The sequence below is a fragment of the Streptopelia decaocto genome (genome assembly GCF_964273445.1).
Source record: "Streptopelia decaocto genome assembly, chromosome: 9".
Classification (NCBI taxonomy): domain Eukaryota; kingdom Metazoa; phylum Chordata; class Aves; order Columbiformes; family Columbidae; genus Streptopelia; species Streptopelia decaocto.
The window spans coordinates 5,316,901-5,331,460 of NC_138664.1; the positions used below are offsets into that span (position 1 = coordinate 5,316,901).

A 14,560-nucleotide genomic window follows, 5' to 3' on the forward strand; every position below is an offset into this window, starting at 1 on the left:
CCACTTCCCAAAGCCCAGCAGGTCCAGCGAGCCCCCAGGATCTTCTCTGAGCCCCCCAGCTCCCGTGCTGACCCTGCGCCTCCCATTCACAGACCCTCCTATGTCCTTTCCCTGCCCAAAATACAGGATACTAAGGCTTTGCACCCCATTGCAGCTGCCAGAGCATGTGCCTGCAGCTGGCCAAGTGCAGCAGGATGGGACTTGGGGAGGGGAAGCTGCTGTCGGTAACCCACACCCTAGGTGTCCTCCTTTGGCTTTGATCTGAATCAAATCCCCCAGCTCGGACTGAAAACAGTTCTTACACCTCAGCACACTCCTGGGGCAGCAGGAGCTGCCTGTGGGATGTGGGCTCCTCCCTGGCCCTGTGGGTGCCAGTCCTGTCCACCAAAGTGGATGGGGGTGCTTCTTGCAGAGACTGGGCTGAATTCATTGTGGCTGTGGCTGCTTGGTGACAAATAGCAGCCACAGCTAGAGCTGGGAACAGGGGGGACAGTCAGCTCCATTCACCTCCAGATGAATTCACCTCCGCCACCCTTATCGCTGGGAAGCTGGAGCAGAGATAAGAGCAACTTGCTCCAAGTCCAGCCAAGACAGCTCTGAGCTGGGGCCACAGCAGAGGCTCCATGGGGAGGGTGACAGGAGCAGATGCTGCATGTCAGAGCAGGGGACGCATCCTCAGCGCATGTTGCCACCCCCAGGCGAGCCCCCACCGACGGATGCTGAGCCCCTTCCCAGCTCTGCGGCATTTCCTTCCTCTTTCCAAGCCCCGGGACGTGGGGTTTGGTGAGAGCCAGGGCACCCTTCACTGCACGCACAGCCCCTCATGGCTTGTCCCTGTCCCTTGGATGCTCTTCCCGGACATGGCCGGGTTGCTGGGCCAGCAGGAAGGCTGGGAGGGCTGGCACACTGCGGCACCCCGCTGCCTGCTGACTCTGCTGCCGGTGCTGCCTGCGAGCTGGTTCCTCAGGAAGCAGCCGTCGGGGAGAGCATCCTCTTACCTCCACCCGGAAAGCTCGGCACAGATCACAGCCTCCTCCATCCCACTAGGAACGTGGGCTTTCCTCCTCACTTCGAGTCTTGGGCAACAGGTTCATGCTGGAATTGTCCTGTGCACGCAGCATTTCAGTGGGAAATCTCTCTGGTGGGGCCATGGCAGAGCTGTCAGCCGCTGGGTTTGAGGTAGGGAAGACAGGGATGACATTTTTATGGCTCCCCTTCAACCAAAAGCTGAGCCAGCCCTAAATGTGCCCTAAACATGTGCTCCTGGGTCAGAGCTACTCTGACCCTCCACAGCCTTGCTCACCCTGAAACCTGTGGTTCCACCCAGGGTCTCCCTTGGGGACAGAAGACAAATCTGGGATCATCCCTGAAGCTCCAAAAATAGGGTGAGGAGTGAGGGGAAAGGGTGTCCTCCTTCGTCAAGGGTCTGCTGGTGGCCAGATCCTTCCCCATGCCGCCTGCTCCCCAGGAGGAGGTCAAGGACATTGGCTGTCACATCCAGACAAGAGCCGTGGCCGAACATGAGCCATAAGCTGTTGGTGAAAAGAGATGCACAAAATCATCCCTCTCCCCTTCCCTGCCGCCACTCCCCTCCTCCGGCAGGAAGAGGATGGTTCCTGGCAGCACTGCGGTGCAGGCAGCACAGGCAGCATGAGGCACCATGTGGCTTGTTCCTCAGCTCTGAAACAATGGGGTGGCCATGCCAAGGAGCAGTGTGTCCCAGTGGGGCTGTCTGTCTATCTGCACAGCTGAGGGGATGGAGGGGACCATCCTGATTGCCGGCTGACTGAGATATGGACGACCTGGGCAAGCAAACGCAGGGGGCCACCGCTGGCTGGGATGCAGCCGGGATGTAGTCAGGATGCCATCCCACCACCTCCTCTGGCCATGGGGCTGGGCTGGGGCCACCAGGGACCCTTGGCCAGGACGCAGGCAGTACAGCAGCCCTGCACCACTATGCTGGGACATATAATTGCCCCTCCATTGTGGGCTGTGGAACAGCCTGCTCCGGGAAGGCAAGCAGGCAGCGTGCCTGACCGTCACGCTCCTGTGTCCCTGGGCAGCTCAGCCCCGCTGTGTCCCTTCTTGGGGAAGTCTGGCAGGCCCTGATGGGTGGCTGTGCAGGGAGAAGGACAGCAAGGAAGAGCAGTGCCTCCAGATCCTGGATCCCACAGCTATCCCAGTCAGGGTTTCCCGCAGGGGACAGGAGCTGCTGGGCTGGCGCTGCCTGCAGATAACGCCGTTTCCGTGCCGGCTGCTCCCTATCAGCGTGGTGGCGGCAGGCAGACATGATCGGACCCCAAACGCGCCATGCCGGGGGCTGTCAGGAAGGGGTCCCAGCCCCCTTCACCCCACACCCAGCCCCGGGGCAGTTTATTTTTGCATGAGTTGTTTTCTTTCCGGCTTGACGCCGTCCTGCACGGCAGTGAGAGCAGGACCGGGGCCCCCGTGCCTCATTTCCTTGCAATAAAACAACAAAGTGGGGGGTGAAGTGGCACGTTGGGCCAGGGCAGTGGGTCGCCAGGTCAGGGCACACGCCACTCCGCAGTTCCTCCGTGTGCTTGGCCGCTTCGGCCACCCCTGGACCGGCATCCCTGGCTGTGCTGCCACCACGCTGCCCTTCCTGAGGGCCAGATCTGGGGCTCCCAGAGCTGGGGTTGCATGTCCATGTGCCAACAGGAGCTGGCATGAAGGGTATCATCCCACACTAGGGATGGTGCCCCAGTGAATGGGTGCAACAAGGTACCCCAAAACTTTTGCACCAGTTTCTGTGCCTCTGCTTTGCCCCCATTGGCAAGCGGATCCCAAAGAGGCTTGAACCCCCGTGGCTCAGCTGCCTCCCCCAGACACCAGAGCAGGTGCTGCCTGCACATCCCAGGCATGGACCACCCCCTGCCACAGCTCATGCGTCCCAAGCCACTTATGCCCACGGTGCTCCTGCCATGTTCAGCACTACGATCTCCTGGGGACCATGGCCAGGCCCCCCTGGTGGGATGTGGGACAAGGGCTCTTCTACCCGTCACGATGGCATCATGGGGTCCCCCCAACCCTGATCGGGCACCCCGCTCCCTGATACTTTCCCCTCCAAGCCAGGGGCAATGCTGGTCGCTGGCACATCACAGATGAGGCAGGCAGCGTGCATGCAGCATGCGGGAGCCCAGCGAGGCTGTCGCCTGGGCACGGTGGGCAGGCGGGGGGGCCAGGGGCACCCACCCCAGCTCCGGGCTGCGAGCAGGGGGTTGGGAAAGGCGTGTGTTTCCCTTTAAGAGGCAGGCCCTGGAGCTGCTTCCTCTCAGCGGTGCAAGAGCCCTAAACACAGTGCATCTGCCTGCAGCTTGCCCGCAGCCTGCCTGCAACCAGCGTGAGTAGGACTTGGCCCCGGAGCCGGGGTTGGGGAGGGCTGGCACCCCGGGGATGGGCACCCTGCTCTCTGTGGCGGGCAGGGAGGGATGGCATCGCCGTGGAGGGTGCCGGGCAGCGCCGGGGAAGGTGCTGGGCATCGCTGCGGTGGGTGCTGCAGCACGATGCCCACGGGCATTGCAGCTGAGGGTGCCTGACCCTCTGCATGTCACCAGAACGCTGCGCCCTGCGGGGTGGAAAGGGACTGGGGACACAGCGGGGCCAGGGCTGGTGTCCCCACACCGAGGTGCGAAGCTGCCGGTACCTCGAGCCCGCCCTGCCTGCGCGTGGGAAGCACATGGCAGCCTGCCTGCCAGGCTCCCTGCCTGCAGCGCCGCTGCTGCTGGGCTCCTGGGGCTGTGCCGCCCAAATGGGTGCACCCCATGCCTCCGGCACCGGCTCCGCACACCTCGGCTGGGCGGTGAGTATGAGCTGCACCCTCTGGAGAGGTGAGAGGTGGCACTGGTGGCGTGAAGGTATGGATGGCATGGAGGAGTGTCCAGGAGTGAGCCACCCACCACAAGAGCAGCCAGTTTCATGTCCTCGTCCTTGGAGACCACCGCTGTCCCTCATGCCGGTCCCTGCTGGGGACGAGCACCCTCTGTCCCGTGGTTCCTTGGCTCAGGGCACCTTTACAGGCACTTGTAAACCTGGTCTAGGCAGGGGGCACAGATGTCAATCCATCCCAGGCTTGGCGAGGCTGGAGGCTGGCCAGGTGCCGGGCCCCCTCTGCCGGCTCTGGGAAAGCTCGCAAGCCGGCAAATGCTGCTGCGAGTTGCCTGGGTGAGCCCCACGCAAAGCACCCTTGGGTGCCCAGGGCATGAAGAGCTGAGAGCAGCACAGGTCTCCAGTACTGTGGAGCAGTCAGGCTTCCGCCTGCACAGGGAATGCGGTTTGGGAGCGGTACATGTTGCATGGAGTTAATGCTGGCTGTGCCTGTGGTGCAAAGTGTCAGCTCCAGTTTGGAGCTGGGGGTCCCTAGCCAGGCCATCAGGATGGGTGCCACCAGGCTTCATCCAGCGCCGGAACAGGGGAGGCAGCCCCGAGCTCTCTCCTCCCCTCCTTGGCTGGGCTGCACGCTCCGCTGCCTCTGTAAACTGAGCTTGCAGCTTACAGCGGGGCTCAGCCACTTCTCTCCCTGCTGCATCCCCTACGTGATGTTTTTCCAGCGCTCCATGTCCACAGGATGCCTTGGGATCCTGTTTCTCCTGACTGCCCCATCCCTGGCTTGGTCTGAGCTCCCTGCTTTGGGCTGGGCGCTCCGCAAGCCTCAAGGGGCAGCGGGGGTGAATGCAATGGTGTGCAGCATGACTCAGGCAGGAGGACAAGGATGGAGGAGACTGAGAGCCCGGGTTGTGGGGCAGGTCTAGGGATACAACTCAGGCTGCTTGCGCCCTCCTCTGCAGGCAGGCAAGCTGCTCTGTCGGCTATTCCTGCCCCACTCCTTGCATCCCTGCGATGGGGTTTGGCTGCTGCCCTGTGCCAGGCAGTGCTGTGGCCCTCCTGGTTATTTTGGGGTGTTACTGCAGCCCTTTTCCCTTTGGCAGCCCAGGCTCAGGGTTCAGCCTCACTCCCCAGCCATGCTGCTGCTCCCGCTGCTCCTGGAGGCCACACTGCTGCCACTGGCCACCGGCTCCCACCATCCCTTCTACAACGGCTTCTACTACAACCACATCATGAATGACAAGGGCAACGGGCAGGAGAAAGGTATATGGGGTACTAGCAGGGCTGGCGGAAAGTGGGGGCTGGCAGGTTGGTGCAAAGGGTTGAAGTTATCCCCTTCTGCCTCGAGGGCTGGGACCCATCTCTTGAGGAGGATGTGAGGCCCAGAGGAGCAGGTGGGGGTGCTCCAGGGATGCTTGGGGGATATTCATGGGATGCTGAGGCAGAGGAACAGGTGTCTGGAAGGAGAGAGGAGAGCAGCTGCAGGGAGATATGGGGACCCTGACCCACATTTCACACTTTACCTCCCTGTCCCCAGTGGTTTACTTCAATGGGGCCAGGCTATGGGTGGAGACCCCCAAAGACCCTGTCTACAGCACCAACGGTGCCAATGTCACCCTGCCCTGCCGTTACCATTTCGAGCCTGACACGGAGGCCAAGCGCAAAATCCGCATCAAATGGTCCAAGCTGCGGGACGACTACACCAAGGAGAAGGACGTGCTGGTGGCCATCGGCAAGACCTCCGTGGCCTTCGGGGATTTTCGTGGCCGAGCTCAACTCCATCAGGCCGGCCGGCGTGAGGCCTCACTGGTCATCAGCGACGTGCGCTTGCAGGATGATGGCAAATACCGCTGCGAGGTCATCTATGGGCTAGAGGATGAGAGCGACGTGGTGGACCTCCAGCTGCAAGGTGGGGGCATGGCAGGGACTTTATCACCCCCTGTGCCAAGTCAGTGAGCCTGGTCTTCCTGGGGCACCCCCTCTTTGGGCAGGTAGCTAGGCAGGGGGGAGCTGAGTCATGGGCAGAAAGGGACTGGGATGCTCAGTGCAGTGGGGTGGTGGCTTGGGGCTGTCTGACTGTGGGATCTCAGCACCGAGTGAGCCCAGAGTGCTCTGCCCAGCTGGGATGCTGGAGATGCTACTGTGGGGTCAGAGCTGGGGGTGACCCTGTGGTCACAGTGTTTCCTGGCTCTACCCACTCATCTTCCTACTGTGCTGCATGATGTGCAGCTGCCCCCTTGTCTCCCAGCTCTGGGAGTCCCCATGCATCTTGTGATAAACCTTGGAAATTGGTTCAACCCCTCTCGCCCACTTGCCACGAGGGACCTGACCCAGCCCTGGCTCTACTGCCAAGCTCAGAGCTGGGGAAATGTCCCCCTTGCTGTGTCCCTGCCCACCCTCTGAGCCCCCAGGCCCTCCCTCTGGTGGTGACTTGTCCCCACCAGTCCCTGTGACCATGGTCCATGGTGATGGTGCACATGTTCCTATGGTGCATCCATCTCTGTGACAGTGGTCCACCCATCCTCATGTGGTGGTCTATGTGTCTCTGGGGTCATGGCCCATATACCTGTGTGATGCTGGTCCTTATGTTCCTGTAGCCTGTGCATCTCCATGACAATGGTCCTTCTATCCCACAGTGATGGTCCGTGTCTCACTGGGACCACTGTCTGTGTGTCCCCAGGACCGTGGTCCATACCACCCCGTGGTGGCAGTCCCTGCATCTCCATTATCATAGTCTGCGCATCCCTGCATGTGCTGGTGCTGTCACCATGAGGGCGGCCTGTGTGTCCCCAGGACTGAGCCGCTGTGTCCCTGTGCCACCAGATGTCGCTGGCAACTCACTGCTGGTGGCTGCATGCCCAGAGCAGCCCTATCCCCGCACACCTGAGCCTGGGGCTGTGCCACCCTGGGGTGGTCCCTGTCGTAGAGCCTGGGTTTGGGATGGGTCGGGGAACCCTGCGGCTTCTGCCGGGCCGGACGGGGTGGGTGGGCTGCCCGGCTGAGTGCCCCATCTGCCCCCAGGCATCGTGTTCCCCTACCAGCCTCCCCGCGGCCAGTATAGGCTCAACTTCCATGAAGCCGAGCAGGTGTGCCAGGAGCAAGGTGCCATCCTCGCCAGCTTCAACCAGCTATTCCAGGCCTGGAACGAGGGGCTGGACTGGTGCAATGCAGGCTGGTTGTCTGACGGCACCGTGCAGTATCCCATCCGCCTGCCCCGCAAGCCCTGTGGTGGGCTGCACCTCGCCCCGGGCATCCGCAGCTACGGCCCACGCCACCGGCACCTGCACCGCTTTGATGCCTTCTGCTTCTCCTCCGGGCTACGAGGTGGGTGCTGGGCCAGGGGCTGGGGGGTGGGATCCTGGGGAAGATGCTTTGCCCAATCGGTGGCATCCCATGTCCTTCCTCCCTCTTGGATGAGGATGCTCTAGGCAGGGATGCTCTGGATGATGCTTGGTGCTGATGCTCCCCTCTCATACTCCTCCCTCCTAGGAGAAGTGTTCTACCTGAACCACCCAGCTGGGATGACGCTGGAGGAGGCCAAGCAGAGCTGCCAGGATGCGGGGGCTGAGATTGCCCGGGTGGGACACCTCTACTCTGCCTGGAAGTTCCTGGGGCTGGACCGCTGTGATGCTGGCTGGCTGGCGGACGGCAGTGTCCGCTACCCCATCGCCAAACCCCGGGCCAACTGTGGCCCTGCAGAGCCTGGTGTCCGCAGCTTCGGCTTCCCCAGCAAGGGCAGGTTTGGGGTCTTCTGCTACAAGGAGAGATAAGGAGCCGCGGTGGCTTCTTCTTGGCCGGAGGATGTTTCCAGCCTGACAGTGCCTGATGTCGGGTGTTTCCCAGGGCTGTTTTGGGGGTGGCTGGGGGGAGGTGGGGCAGGGGGAAGGCTTCTTTTTCTTTTATTTTGTGTTCTTCCTTTATATTTTCCACATCTGGAGCAGTGTGGGACTGTCCCTGGCATGGGGTGTGAATGAGGACGATCCTCATGGGCTGCTTGCCACCCCTCTCGGCCCCTGCCACCCCATGGGTGGTGGCCCCTTCCCATGGTGGCAGCATGTCACTGACACCCACCTGCTCTTCCAGGCTGGTCCTGCCCCTGAGCTTGTGGGGTGGGAGCAAGACAAGGCTGGATTTGACCTGAGGCAGAGAAAAGGGGCTTCTGTTGTGTCCTGGCTCCTCTTCCAGCCCCGTCCCCATCCCACTGAAGGATGCCGCTGTGCCTGTCCCCACAGGAGCACCAGTGCCTTATCTCCGTGCGCTCCTCACCTGGATGCCACTTGAACTCTGGTGCCTTTTTCTTGGAGTGTTTGTTTTTGAAAAGATGTATTTTTCTGGACCTCTTCTAATAAATCAGTGGAGAAAGCCCTGGAGTGACATGGCTGTGTCCCCATCTCTGTCCCAGCACAAGAGAGGGGGCTGCTACAGAGGGAGGATTTGGGGATTCCTGGCTGGACACCTGGGACTGTCATCCTTGGCTGAGCATCATCTCTCTGCTGCCAGCTCAGCCCTGTGTCAACCGTGAGCTTCTCAAGAGAGGTCACTAATGAGTGTTAATTAAGACTCCAGGTGTCAGGACTGGAAGCTAGACGGTGAAGCATTTCCTGCTGGTGATGGGTTTTTGGTGGGTTTTAGGCATGTGGGTTGGGATGTTCACCCTGGGGCAAGAGGTGAACAGGGGAGCAATGTCCTGCCCCAGAGTCCAGCTTCAGCTGGGGCTTGGGAATCAGAGAATCATCTAATAGTTTAGGTTAGAAGAGACCTTTAAAGGTTTTCTCATCCCCACAACTCTGTTGTCCCCAAGGTGGCACCCTTGGGTGCTGGCTGAGGCTGAGCCATTCCCATGTAGCTGGAGGACCCTCTTTGGGCTCTTTTTCTTTCCCCTTTGCTTTGCCATGGGAGACACCCCCCACCCCATCTCATGTAGACACCCCCTTTCCCCCCAAAAAAAACAACACTGAGAAAGTACCCATTCCGATTTCACTCTCTTTATTATTTATCATTCTTTCAAAATAGGATATGTTCAAAAATATAAATAGGTGCAGGGAACGCTGGTGCCCCGCACGGTCCCCTGGAAAGAGCACGTTGTCCCAGGACGGGTGCTGCGCTGCGGGAAGGGGCGGTGGGGAAGCAGACAGAGGCTGCAGCCCCAGCGTCCGGGTCCCGGGTCTCAGCATCCCCTCGCCTCCCTCCTCCCACAGCTCCTACCATCACAGCTCCCCGGCCCTCCCCGCCCGCCCCGACACGCTGCAGCACTAGGAGGATTCTGGAAAAAAATAAAATTAAACCCCAAAAGGTGCTGTTCACCCTGGAGATTAAATAACAGAAATAATTACATTGTTCGTGAATAAAATCAGGAAAAAATAATCATCTTTATTATTTAACTTAACCCCCTGCCCCCTGCAAACCCACCCCCCTCCCTGTCCCCAAAGGCACGAAGATAATTGGAACCGGACGGTTAGTAAAAATGCTGAGATCTAATTTGCTTTGCTTTGGTGCATGGAAAAAAACATTAATTTTTTTTTTTTTTATATATATATACACAAAGGTGGGTTTGTCTTTAATATATTTTTTTTTCCTTATATGACAAAAAAGCAACAAGAAGAAGAAGAAATCGACTCTGTTAATATAACTGTTCTGTTAAAAATCTCTCTTTCTCTCTCACTTTCCCCCTCGGTCTCTCGCCCCGCTCTAATGGGTGGGTCTGTGCACGGCTCTGCCGCTGAGTCTTGACCGGCTCCTGGGACTCCTCTTGTATAGCCTGCGCTGGTAGTTGGAAGCTGCAGAAGACGGAGGAGAAGAAAAGGCACCTTGTTAGCTGGAGCTGGGACAGAGACACTGCTTGTCCTGTGCTGGCCGCCCCAGCTTTTGGCTCCATGGAAAAACACGGGCAGCTGCAGGCAGCGCTGCCTGACGGGCAGCTGTGTGTGCCACGGCGCCAGCCTGTTTGCTCACACACAATCGGCCCTTCTTTTGCCCCTGCAACTGGGCTTCGCTTCACCCAGGGGTGAAGGTGCCTCCTGGGAACCTGGGCAGGCGCATCCCCACTGCAGATGCTCATTCCATCCCTTTCCTGTGCCTGGCTCCACTATTGGGGTGGGCACAGGGACTGTGTCCCTGCCTCCCCTGCTGCCCTGACAGTCCGTCCCCAGTCCCCTGGGACAGGGATGGAAATATCCTTCATTAGTGGGACCTGCCCAGGGCACAGGAGGTGAAACAGCCCTGTCTGGCTGGCAGGGACAAAGTTTCTGCCTGATCTTTGCTGCTGGTCTCCCTTGGAGCTGGAACCACTCCGGTGTGATAATTGGAGGAGGGTTTTGATGGAAGATGCAAAAGCTGTTTGGGAACAGCCTAAGTGTCTTATTCTAATCACTGACGGCCTGTGCTGGGAGCACTGCAGCTTTCCGGGTCTGCAGCAGAGCCAAGGGAGTCAGCAGCTTTATCCGCACCACACAGACACTGTCTCCATCCCTCCTCCTTCCATCTCCTCCCTTGGGTGGAGGTTTGTCCCTTAAGCCCGTATCAATTTTCCCTGGCTGTGGGACTGTTGCTTTAGCTGGAATTGCCCAGCTGGACCAGAACCTGGCAAGGAGGCCACTGGACAGATGTGATTTGGCTGAGGCTGATTAAATTATTGGGCGAGCAGGGATGAGACAGGGGTGTAGGCAGGCCTGGGAGTGGGCTGGGACATCAGTGGGAGAGGGCTGGCCGCCATCAGCTGGAGGTTTGACAGGAGAAGGGCCAGGAGCCCAGCCCTGTCCCTTGGCTCAGCTCTGCCGTGGGGCTGCTGTCTGCTCCCAGGACAGGGGGATGCTGGGGCAGGCTCGGGTGGAACCACAGCTCCCCCTCCTATTCTCTCTGCCGATTCAGGTGGTGCCAACACTCACCCTTTCAGAATTTATTTATTTTTCTTTCTTTAAGTAGCCTGGACCCTTGATAAGCTCCTTGTTGCCCTTTCCTGGCTCTGTAGCTGCCCCTACACTCCCTAGGCGGAGGAGAATCCAGAGCAGGAATCGCCCAGGTTGTCCCTCCAGCCAGACTCTGTGGTCCCCACCTACCCAGAAGATGCCAGATCCCATAGCCCCATCATGGGGGAGCTTTCAACAAGTCAAGGGGACCATGATGTCCACTTTTATCTGGCTTAGATCTAACCTGCACCCTAAGGTGATGCCTCCCTTATTCCCTGCTCCTTCTCCCAGCTGCAGGGATGCATCAGCCCTGTCCCGAAGGGGATGAGACGTACGATTTATGCAGGATATCCGTGGATCTTCCCACTGCCCATTGGGCTGGCACCGGATCGTGGGCACGTGGCGCTGGATGTAGCCTTGGTTGCACTGGTACCGCACCAGGGAGTTTATTTCGTAGCGGTCCTTCTTCCGACCGAAGGTCCTGGCATTCTCCACAACAGGAGGGTCCCCACAGGCCACTGCAGCAGATGAGCAGAGACATGGAGAGGTGAGGAGTCCTGCCTGGCTGAGCAGGCAGCTCACACCCGGGCAGCTCCTGCCTGCCTGGTGCAGACTGGGCACTCACAGCCTCATCACTTCTCCCACACCCCATCCTGTGGGGTCTCTAAGTGCTGGAGAGAGAGACTTATGGGCTTGAAAGGCCACATCTGGGGTAGAAAGAGACAGCTGTGTCCACAGCCATCCTTGCCTAGCCCTGAGACGCTGATGCCCTCCCCTGTTATTCTCCCATTGGAATGACATCTCTGATCTAGAAGATGTCTGGGTGCCATTTGGGCAGGTTCCATCACCCGAGCTTGCTGGACTTTTTTTGATACATGCGCAGAAGGCTTGTTTCCTTTGGGGAAAAAAAAATTGAGACAATATAAAAAAGGGATAGTTGATTTAAAAGTTCATAAAACCTTAAATCCCTTCAAGATTGCCTCTGCCCACAAAATTAGAGTGGGGGGGAGATATGGAAATTCTGTGATGGGCTTTAAAATTAAGCAGTGATTTGCTTAATTTTGCAGGCTCGGTTCCTGCCTCCCAGGGAGACAGCAAGAGCCGGGCATTGCCACAGCCACTTACATCTGTGGGAGGGCACGGAGCGGGTGTGTGGCAGTGGCAGCTCTACTTGGGGACATGAGACCCTGGCCCTGGCTTCAGCCCCACAGCCACTTCCGAGCCCCCCATCCTTTTGCTGGCAGGGCACAGGGTGCTGACCTGTTCCTTTCTTGCAGGTGAAAGGGAGGTGATAGTTGCAGGGGACGTCGTTCCATTCGCCTTGCTCGTGCCAGATCATCACAACGCAGTCCTCACCCGCTGAGAAGAAGTTATCGGGTTGGTTGGGCCGCCAGTTCTCAAATTGCTGCCAAAAAAGAAAAGCCCTTTGCCTAAGGCCGAGCCCTTCTCCTACAACTTCCTTTGTCCCTGCTGCTGCTTCCTCCTCCACGCATCTCACCAGCAGACACCATGGGTTGCCACCACCGCTACTTCAGCGGTTGGTTATTTCTGTCATGGTAGTGCCCAGGAGCTTAGCTGACCAGCTTCACCAGAGGCTTAGAAAAACCATGAGCCCTACAAAGCTTAGGGTTGCCTACACTCATCTCCCAAGCCAAGTGCTCAGCACATAGCTCACGGGACCCTTCCCACCCAACAGGAACCTCTTCCCTCCCACCGAAGGCTGGGAGGGAATGGTTTCCCATGCCATGGGCTGCAGGCTCACCAGAGAGTGCCCATCGGACCAGCGAAAGTCATTCTCCACAGCTCTGTCGCTGAGGCCGATCCACTGGTAGTCCTGTGCGTGGCCTGGAAGAGCCAGAGGTGGAGAGAACAGTGGGTCATGCTTCTCCTACACCTTGTTGGAAGCATTTCTTTGCCATCTCAGCTGACTCTGGACCTGCAGCCTCTGAGTCATTCGGCTCCTTCCCAGCCCATGATGTCCTTTTCCCCCACATCATGCTTGTCCATCTCCCTCTCCACTCAGCATGCCATGGGCATGAGTCCACCCACGTTGGCATGGGTCACCACGCTTGTTGCATCAAGTGAACATCTTGTGAACAAGCCACATCAGCTATGTGGTAGAAGTGAAGATCTGTCCTAGCTGAGAAAGGCTTCTGTCTCATGGGTGGACAGTTCTTTCTCTCCCACACAAGGGTGAGGCCTCATTAGGAAATATCTGAGCAACAGTGGGGGAAATTACGTTTTTTACATCATTTTGGATAAATCTGCCCATAGACTCAGAGTCCATCAGATGGATGCCTGCCTGGTCTCAGGCTGCCCTCAGAACTCACTGTTCACAAAATCTTGCTCCTCCGGGGTGATGATACTGCTCAGGTGGGCTTGATACTGTCGGCACCTGTTCTCTGCATCCATCCAAGTCTCCCTGTCTTCAAAGTGCCTGTAGCAGTGGCCCTGGAACTTGGTCCAGCCTTCCTCACAGTTTTGCAGGTCTGAAACACACAAAGGAGTTATGAAAACGAGTTGGTGCATGGTCTGGAAGCCTTCCAACTCACCTCTTAGCGTCTCATGCTCTCGTGATATGGGACAATGCGTAGTCAATTCCACTAAAAAGGAAACCCTGACACTGTTGCCTGTGGGAATTCCTAAGGAAAATCATCAGAAGCCATCCAGGACATGAACAGAGAGAGAAGCCTGTGTTGAAGACCCCGTGTTTGCAGTAAAGTGACCAACGGTACCAGAAAACTTGAATGATACAAACTTGTTCCTAGGCAATTCAATACCCATGTCATGTTCCTGGACTCTGTTTTTGAGGAACTGACCAAGCAAGAACCCCTCTATCCTCACTTGTGCTGGCCTAAAGAGTTTTATTACTTTGGAAACTCAAAAATCTGGATCCAGATGCTCAGAATCAACACGTATAGGTTGAAAATGAAAGAGGGGAGGAGAGCCCAGATTTGGGTGGATGCATTGCTTGGTGTGGTTATAGGGCTCTGGAGGATAAGCAAGCCTACTAAGACGGGAGGAAAGAGATGGAGGCAGGAACTTACCATGGTGGAGAGGCAAAATTGAATATCAAGGAAAAAGCTTGGAAGCTTTGAGTGAAATAAAAAAATTTCTCAACTTTTCAGAACATCTTTTACTATTTAAGAAACATTGAAGAGTTGAAGCCATTAATTATAAAACAAACAAACAACAAACAAAAAACCTGCAGGTGGGGAAGAGCAAATATGTTTGGAGAAACCACCAGAAAAGACCTTCACAAGCTCCCATGCAATGCAACATGAACCATCTGCATCATGATCGAAGAAAACAGAAAATTAAATATCTTCAATCTCAACCTTTCAAATGCCCATCTACCATAGTTTCTCAGCCATTTGCTGTTCTTGGAGCATTGTGGTTTCATGAGTCCTCATGCCTCTCTCCCTTTCCAGTAAGGTTTTCTTTCTTCTGTTGTTAAACTTGGTAGGTCAAAGCACTTGTCACCTTCAATCATAATAATTTATCCTAATCCATCTTTTTGGTGTTCTTCCAGCTGGAGATTGCAGATGCTTCAGAGATGTTGGAAGGGGTGGTAGTTATTTGAGGCATTCAAAACATTTTCTGCCTTCTTCAACAGATCAAATTGATTATCGATTCTGTGATTCTGTGATTCTGTGTGATCTTGAAGTAGCTGAAGCTCTAAGGATTCTTGGTCTTCACAGGCAGATGAGCAGAGAACACACTCTGTCTTTTGAATTTAAGACTTTTTTCCAGCACCTTGAGTGCCACCTGTTGTCATCACAGCCTGAGGATGGGACAGCACATGGCACAGA

General features: G+C 57.1%; 2 protein-coding genes across 3 annotated transcripts in view; one reads left to right on the forward strand and one right to left on the reverse strand.

Moving 5' to 3' along the window:
- Positions 1–109: 109 nt before the first annotated feature.
- Positions 110–8,206, forward strand: HAPLN3 (hyaluronan and proteoglycan link protein 3). The gene is made up of 5 exons (XM_082060680.1): positions 110–3,361; positions 4,947–5,106; positions 5,381–5,752; positions 6,865–7,167; positions 7,333–8,206. The coding sequence occupies exons 2-5, from the start codon at positions 4,980–4,982 to the stop codon at positions 7,611–7,613; spliced, it is 1,083 nt and encodes a 360-aa protein (XP_081916806.1). The 5' UTR covers positions 110–3,361; positions 4,947–4,979; the 3' UTR covers positions 7,614–8,206.
- Positions 8,207–8,812: 606 nt separating this feature from the next.
- The window catches only part of ACAN (aggrecan), a 49,864-nt gene continuing 44,116 nt past the window's right edge, over positions 8,813–14,560 (reverse strand). For both annotated transcript variants that reach the window (XM_082061423.1, XM_082061422.1), the window contains 5 exons: positions 13,079–13,237; positions 12,511–12,593; positions 12,009–12,153; positions 11,084–11,266; positions 8,813–9,620 (listed from right to left, as the gene is read on the reverse strand). In XM_082061423.1, coding sequence (XP_081917549.1) covers positions 9,532–9,620; positions 11,084–11,266; positions 12,009–12,153; positions 12,511–12,593; positions 13,079–13,237 — 659 coding nt within the window. In that variant the 3' untranslated portion in view covers positions 8,813–9,531. The remainder of the gene's footprint in view (positions 9,621–11,083; positions 11,267–12,008; positions 12,154–12,510; positions 12,594–13,078; positions 13,238–14,560) is intronic.

Coding starts and splice junctions, on each gene's coding strand:
- HAPLN3 (XM_082060680.1), top strand. CDS start 4,980: ATGCTGCTGCTCCCGCTGCTCCTGGAGGCCACACTGCTGCCACTGGCC. Junction 5,107..5,380: donor GGGCAACGGGCAGGAGAAAG/GTATATGGGGTA, acceptor CCCTGTCCCCAG/TGGTTTACTTCAATGGGGCC. Junction 7,168..7,332: donor CTTCTCCTCCGGGCTACGAG/GTGGGTGCTGGG, acceptor CCTCCCTCCTAG/GAGAAGTGTTCTACCTGAAC.